The 7,686-nt window shown below is 38.5% G+C and overlaps 1 protein-coding gene across 1 annotated transcript; it reads right to left on the bottom strand.

Annotated features, from left to right (window-relative positions):
- Positions 1-761: 761 nt before the first annotated feature.
- LOC109705153 (putative disease resistance protein RGA3) lies at positions 762-2,210 on the bottom strand. The gene is made up of 2 exons (XM_020225903.1): positions 951-2,210; positions 762-841 (listed from the first exon to the last, which is right to left on the bottom strand). The coding sequence occupies exons 1-2, from the start codon at positions 2,146-2,148 to the stop codon at positions 798-800; spliced, it is 1,242 nt and encodes a 413-aa protein (XP_020081492.1). The 5' UTR covers positions 2,149-2,210; the 3' UTR covers positions 762-797.
- Between the last annotated feature and the right edge of the window lie 5,476 nt (positions 2,211-7,686).

Genomic DNA, 7,686 nt, shown 5'->3' with positions numbered 1-7,686 from the left:
CGTCAGCGGTTGATCTATTATGTCATCAGTGGACTGCACGGAACTTGCATTCTGTCCCCCCCCCAAAATAGATAATTGGAGCAACCTTAGTTGGCCTAGTGATCTCATTTCTTCCAAGTCCCAACTATTTTGTTCGGTATTGCAACTACCGTCTGCATTAATAACAAATCCACTGAGGTCATTGAGCAGTTGTAGTCTCCCTATTCCTTCGGGGACACTTCTTAAAGGGGTCCCAAAAAGGCCAAGCTGTCTAAGACTGCATAAGCGAGTGATGCTCCTTGGAAGTGTGTTCAAAAATTTGCAATGTCGTAGGTTTAAAGTCTGCAAATTTTTTAGGAATCCAATAGAGTCTGGCAGATTGGATATGTTAGTGCGATTAAGATCTAGCAATCGGAGGTGTATTAGATTTCCCACACTATCAGGAACGCATTCTATCCCTTTTCCATTAAGAATTAAAACTTGGAGGTATGGAACTCTAGAGAAAAGATTGCGCTCAATTCTAGGTGGACTCTTAATTAGTAGTAAAGTGCTCAAGCGTAGCTGCTCAGTTTCCGGACCAGGGATTGTAACAATCTCTCCGCTCCCAGCAATTGACAAGCGGCGAAGCTTTGAGATTGCAGTAGCATCCAAGGACTGTGGGTCTCCATAGTAACTTTCATCTCGTGACAAATATTGACTGAGAGATCTCAAGAGATCGTGTACTTTGCACCTGCTCTTATCCACATGACGAGGATCAGGTTGTAGTAGACTCCTACGTATTAGCTCGAAGTAGTATTGCTCGGCCAACTCTTCCATTGTTAAACCTTCTTCTTGCTTGACAAACCCCTCTGCCACCCACATCCTGCGAAGATCCCAAATGCGGTGTACATCATCCTCAAGGTAAAGGCATAACGAAAGAAAGCATTGCTTCAGATGAAGCGGCAAATCATCGTAACTTAAGTAGAGAGCACCTGTGAATTCCTTAGGAAGCTCACTCATAGACCAAGCATTGCTTTTGAGAACTTTCTCCCACTCTTTTCTGCTTTTCTCCTTGGTGGTTAAGACACCGGCAATCACTTTGATAGCAAGGGGAAGACCGCCGCATTTGTTAACAATTTGAACCCCCACACTTCTCAAACTTTGCGCATCTTCTCCTTCTTCTTCTAGATAGGTTTTCTTGCAAAGCAACTCCCAGCCTGAGGCAACAGACATTTTCTCCACCCGGTGAATGTGTTTCGCACCCATTCTCATCGCAACGTTCTGGTCTCTCGTGGTCACCAGAACACATCCTCTAGCTGCTCCATTTTGTAGCGGGTTTCGGAGTAAATCGGTCCATACGTTCGATCGCCATACGTCGTCCAGCACAAGAAAGATTCTCCTCCCTCCAAGTGTCCGGCTGAGAATAGGGAGCAGTTCCAAAACCCGTTCGGCACTTCCGTGGCTGCCTCCTGCTTTTCGAGTGATCTCCTGTAGCAGTTGAACAGCTGAATATTTTTGGGAGACGCAAATCCAAATTCTCACCTGGAAGTTCTCACGGATTCTAGGATTGTTGTCCACCTTCTGAGCTAGCGTGGTCTTGCCGATCCCTCCCATGCCTGCTACAGCAATCACTTGAAAATTCCGTCGGTTGTTCGCGACTATCATCTCGACCAATACGTCGGTAGCATCTTCGATCTCTCTCCCAACGACGTCGGCTTCCATGATCTCACAAGTCTCGCGCGTGGACGACATGCTCGCCACTCGACCCACCGTCGCATTTACCGACTCAAGATTAAAGATCCACTGGTCCTTCGCAACCGCATCGATTCTATTGTTGAGGTCTCTAATTCTCTCGGCTAAGTTGTGACGAACTCGAATGGAGTTGAAGAAAGAGAATATAGGAAGGCAGCAGAGAATCGACAGAACTGATGAAGATGCGGACGGCAGCTCATACCTGAGTTCGTCAAAGACATCGTTCGCTTCATGCAAGATACTTTGCAGCTCATTCAACCAAGCGGCATCTTCGGTCCTCTCCCGCTCTACTTTCTTCAGTGCGCCGTCGATCCGCTTCATCCTCCTCTGCAGCTTCCGGAGCTCTTCCTTCACTCCGAGAATCATCGCCACCTCATCCTGGATTAAAGCAGCGAGCTTCTCTGAGCAGTTTCCGAAAAGAGCGTCCAGCGTCGCCATTTGGGTGATGGTGCTCGATCAAATTCTTCTTGCTTTGCAAAATGTTTCGAGTTCAGCTATGGCCAGAGATCTATTCTGCTGCTCTTGATTCAGAAGAAGATAGGGCTTTGGGTTGACTCATACCATGTTATTTTATCAGCAATGACAGAGACAATTGATGTGACCTTCCAACGAACGAAAAATTCTAGAATGCAACGGTTATATTAGTAACGTGGCGTAACAAATCAATCAAATTAATCCTTTTAAGAATATATGTCCCATCATGATTGTAAAAAAGTATTTTTATTGTACTTTTGTTTGAAAAGAAGGAATGTGATTGGCTTGTTATTAATGACGTGGTGTAAGTGTGACAGTGTAGAATTCCTCCCAACGAACAGCTCTGTCAGTTGAAAACAATAGCATGTGCAGCCAAATTAATAAGTACATCTTTGCACGTTACACGCCATCCTGAGGTTTAAAGAATATTTTAATACTTTCTACATTAATGCTAGTTCGATTATCAACTTTGTATTATATTCCTACAACTTTACTAATAGAGAAGTCACATTTTCTTTATAAATCCTATCATTTTTTTTTTCTAAAAATTAAAAAAAGTTAGTAAATTCTACAAGGGCTTTTTTTACAAATAGCCCCCTTACAAATTTTTTTTAATATATGTATTTCTTACGAAGATTGAAAAAGCCCAATAAAGATTTTTAGAATGGGAGAGAGAAAAAGATGCAAAAAGACAAATTTTTTTTTTGAAATGGTGAAAAGTTTATTTTTTTAATAAATTAGTGTTTGGTAACATGAAAGCGGCGGACAAAAAAAAATTATTTTATATATATTATATATATATTACTTTTTGCTCTTTTTCCTCTCTTTTTCTTTGTTTCTTGATTTTGCTTTGCAATTGAGAAGATGTGGGATGACGCGCGCTCTCTCTTTTGCGTCTTTTTAACAATTATGCAAGGTCTCATTCATTTTTTTAATTTAATCAAAATATCGATTAAAAAATTATATGGGGTACACTTCAGAGTAAGCCAAGAAACAACACTCTATTTTTTCCTTTTTAATGTTTTTTTCTTGCTCCCAATTCCCGAAGCATCAAATCAATTTGAGACGTTGCGACCTCGGCTTCAGCGGCAACGGCAACAGGCAAGATGGTCTTGATGGTGCACGCGGCACGTCGGTTCGATTGTGCGTTACTGCCTCGGGCTTAGCAGCTGCGGGCGGCGATGGCAATGCGGCTCGGCAGGTCGGGCAACTTGGGCGGTGGACGTGTAGGCAACGGCGCCTTCAGCAGCGTGGGGCGACTCGCGAGTACGCAGCGGACAGCACCGGGTTAGGGTAACTCCGGGCACGTCTGGGCGATCTGTTGACGGTGGACGCGGCAGCGCGGATGGTGGATCGCTCGGGTACGCAATTGGGCGTCGTCGATGTTGGACACGGGAGCGGCGGTGGCAGGCGGGTGGGACGCGCGGCCTCCGCCCTCGACGCCCGCGGCCCTTGCTGCGCCTCCGTCGGCCGCCGCTGCCGCCGCTTTCCGACCCGAGGCCACCGTCCTGTGAAAAAGAGAGAGAGAATAAATAATGGGGAGAGAGAAGGAGGCTAAGATAGAGAGAGAGAGAGTAGGAGAGAGAAGGAGAGAGAGAAGGAGGGAGCTAGCTGGATGAGGGAGCTATCTTGGGAAGGAGCGAAAATATCGGGAGAGGGAACTATCTTAGAGCTAGCTAGATGAGGGAGCTATCTTGGGAAGGAGCCAAAATATCGGGAGAATATTTGGGTCAAAGCTGGTCCAAGTCTTGGGAAGGAGCCAAAGAGCTTCTTGATTAAAGGGTCACAGAGATCTAGAAAAAAAATAGAAAGAAAAAGGTTGGAAGCATCCAAAACTGCCACGTAAGGCTTAAAAAACCGTCAAATTATGTATTTGTAAGGATTCCTACAATAATTTTTCTTTTAAAAAAAATAGCCAACTGAGTTGTTCACTCAAAAATATTCTACAATTTTCGGATGAGGAGTTATAGAAAATACAACCCCTTTTGATAGCAAACTTAGTTCTTAATTCACTCAAAAAAATTAATAAAATAAGTATCAAATATTGCCCTTTATACAAAGGACACTTCCTTTCTAGGTATACTAGCATTGCTTGTGTTAGATATATCTCTCTTAAACCCTATTTTTTTCAAAGCATATTCTATTTTCAGTAGCCAATTAAATTTAGTCAAATTATTTTCTTTTTTTTTTTTTTTGATTAAACAGAAGTATACCCTATTTGAGGAAGGGAAGCACATAGTCAAATAAGGCAAATGAGAAAGGACCCAAAGCTGGGTAAAGAAGAATCAGCAAAGCTAAACAAGACCAAGCAAAGCACAACAGAGCTAGATGGGCCAGGAAGAGATAGCTCGGCGCCCCAGGTCAAATTATTTTCTAATTTTATTAAAAAAAAATTTTAATCTTAATGAGTTGTAGAAGCGAATATAGGACCGACCGTCCCTAGCGCAAGTGGCAAAAAACTTGGTGGTTGGCACCCGAGATCCCAAGTTCGAATTCTAGTTGATTCAAATTTTTAGCTAAATTTATTTCTAAATAAAATAAACGAAGCGAGTAGCATACTACATAAGGGTTTTTTACTTTTAAGCAGAAGGCCCTAACTCGGAAAGGATCATGCCGAACCGAAAGGCTTACAGTGACGAGCCGGATTCAGGTGAGTCATCAAAAAAAGCGTGCGGCAAAATGTGTGCAGTTAGTATGAAATGTGTTGCTAAAAGATGCACTCCTTTGAGCACTAACTTTATTTTTATTTTCATTTTTACTTTCTTTTTTGTGTTGAGCATAAACTTGGAGCACTAACTTTGAAAGATCTAATTGCTTTGATTAACAATATCTTATCCAATTGATTTAATTTAACTATATCTTAAGTGGTCATTGCCCATCGTAGTAAGTATTAATTAGTGGCCACAAGTATCCATCAATTTGTAGATGGTAAAAATGCATGAAGACCCCTTCAACTATAAATTTTGATCTTTCATGGTTGAGTAAATTTTATCGAGTTCACAAGTGTTTTTTATCAAAAGTAATAGTTTTGATTCATTTTAAACTAAAACAATTAACTACTGATAGCTAATAGAATTGTCAAATATTGCAGAGTTTCTAACTTAGCTAACTGAAAAAGCTCACCAATACGAAAAAGATTAAAATTGAGAGGGTTATTTCAAAATGGCCGATAGGCGAGGGGTCTCCGCACATTTTTACCTCAGCAGATTAATTCTCTTTGCTTTCCTTCTCATCATCTATTATAATCAATACTGTTACTTTAGAAAGTGAATGCCCTAATGTTCTAGTATTTTTCTACTTTATATTCAAACTATTCCAAACATAAATTTTGACGGCTGGCATATGACATTTATTGTTTTGTATATAGAAGAAGTAAAGTTAGAATACATTTGACAAAAAATTGTTCTATTTTGCGGGTTCAATTAAACTACAACTATTTAAGATAATGTTCAATAGTATGGATAGACGTTTCCAATGTCCTATTGTTGAAAATTAGTTTAGAGCTGTAAAAACTTTCATAATATAGAGAGAAGTGGATATTTGTACATACCTACCATTGTATCAATTAGAAAAACATTATGAAAAGAAAAGGAGAGATTTGCTTGTTTTGTGCTCAACTACTCAGTTTGCCCACTCCAATCCTAATTTGAAGGGTCCTTAGTGTTAGAATTTCACTTGTTTATAGTTTCATATCGAATAATTAACAAAAGACTAATAAATTCAATGTTTATTAATATGTCTCACCCACCAGGCTTAAACTTTTGGGTTGAATGGATTTTCACTAGCGGAATGAGTTTTTCACTTCTCTAACTTTTAGATCACATATTTTTATGGAGAACACCCATAATATATAGGCAAATTTTATTTAACTGAATACAACACAACTGAATAATAAATAAACAAGAGGACAACAAGCCACTCTTTATTGTAGCTGATGATCACAAAAGAATAGCGAGAGTCTTCAAAAATATGAGGAGAAGCAACTAAGAAATACCAAACAAAGGCCTAAAATCCAAATTCAGCCACTAAAACTCAAGATCAAATTAAATGGACCAACAGATAAAGCGCCCGTTTAGTATGAAGGCTTATAATGCTAATAAAAACACTACAGAATTGGAACAAAAATATATAAAAATATACTTTTTAATTTTTCATTAGGGACGGTAGAAAATATATCATAATGGACTCATTGTGATATCGATTGTTTTGCTATTCTACTTTCTTGTCGTATTTTGCTTAGGTGTATGTGTACACATGAAAATTTAGATACCTTAAATTTATTTAGGCTTTGAGAAAAGAGAAAGAAGAAACATAAAATTGCAAGGGTCAGTATTTGGGCTTTGTTTAAGGTCTATACTGGGCTCGATTCTACATATGAACTAGGGTGTAATAGGCTTTAAAAGCATGTTGACTTTTAGTCATATTTTCAATTGGGTCACGTTGTAGAGTTAGGATCTGTTTGGTATTAAGGTCTACTTATTAATGGAAGTAAGGCGAAAGCATACATAAATATGGCTTTTCTTTTTTTTATATATAGAATGACATTGTGGTATGCAAAATATGATATTATAGAATATATTCTGAATTTTTTTTTTCAGTTTTCCACCTCTTTGATTTTAAAAAAAAGCTTTATTTGGAAAAAAGAATTTCCATATTTCATGGAAAACTATTGTTTTCGTTTTTTTCAAAAAAAAAAAGCAAACAAAAACAATAATTTTTTGGTAAAATCAAGAAAAAAATTTCTTAAAAAACAAATTTTTCTTAGAACCAAATGGGCCAAAAAAAAGTTTTTTTTGAGGAAAAAGGTAGCACGCTATCCGTTTCATTAATTGGATTGATGAACTAGGCTACAGAGGTGAGGCAATCAGAGCCTTTGTAGAAAAAAGAAAAAAGAAGAAAAAAAGTTAGAAAAATCATGAAAAAGTTAGAACCAAATGGGCCAAAAAAAAGTTTGAAAAAAAGTTTTTCATGAAAAACATCTTTTCCACAATTTCTTTTCATGATTTTCCTAGAAACCAAACTGCAGCTAAGCAATGAAGCCTGGTTGCTTAGTTAATTGAGAGGTTTATATCAGCAAAATGTTCAGATTAGTTGTTGTTTTTTTTTTTAAGACTAAAATGTTCAAATTATTGATACAGGAGTAGCTAACCAAAGAGGGCTTTGTTTCAGGAAAAAAACCAGGTAACTTTGACTGTGATAATTTTTTTTTTTAATAAAGCGGATAGCGTGCTACCTCTTTCTCAAAATAAAAACTTTCACTGTGAATTGGTCGACGGCCCGAAAGTGATCGACAAACTCTCACAACAAAAAGATCATAAACCATCTTACTAACCAGCTGTGCCTAGCACAAGTGACAAACGACTCAAGGGCATGGTAGTTGATATCTGAGATCCCAAATTCAAAATTTTAATTGCTTTACATTTCAAACTAATTTTTTCTAAAAAAAATAAAGGAAGCCGGTAATATGCTACCTTTCTCTTCAAAAAAATAAACCGATCCTTC

This window comes from Ananas comosus, unplaced genomic scaffold (genome assembly GCF_001540865.1).
Source record: "Ananas comosus cultivar F153 unplaced genomic scaffold, ASM154086v1, whole genome shotgun sequence".
NCBI lineage: Eukaryota > Viridiplantae > Streptophyta > Magnoliopsida > Poales > Bromeliaceae > Ananas > Ananas comosus.
Note: the sequence above shows the minus strand (reverse complement) of the source record. Positions and strands in the feature narration are given on the sequence as shown.

What these genes read in the sequence shown, in the direction of transcription:
- LOC109705153 (XM_020225903.1), bottom strand. Translation starts at nt 2,148, where the DNA reads ATGGCGACGCTGGACGCTCTTTTCGGAAACTGCTCAGAGAAGCTCGCT. An exon ending in GCTTCCTAAGGAATTCACAG is followed by an intron (nt 842 to 950) that starts GTGCTCTCTACT and finishes GGATCTTCGCAG; the next exon opens with GATGTGGGTGGCAGAGGGGT.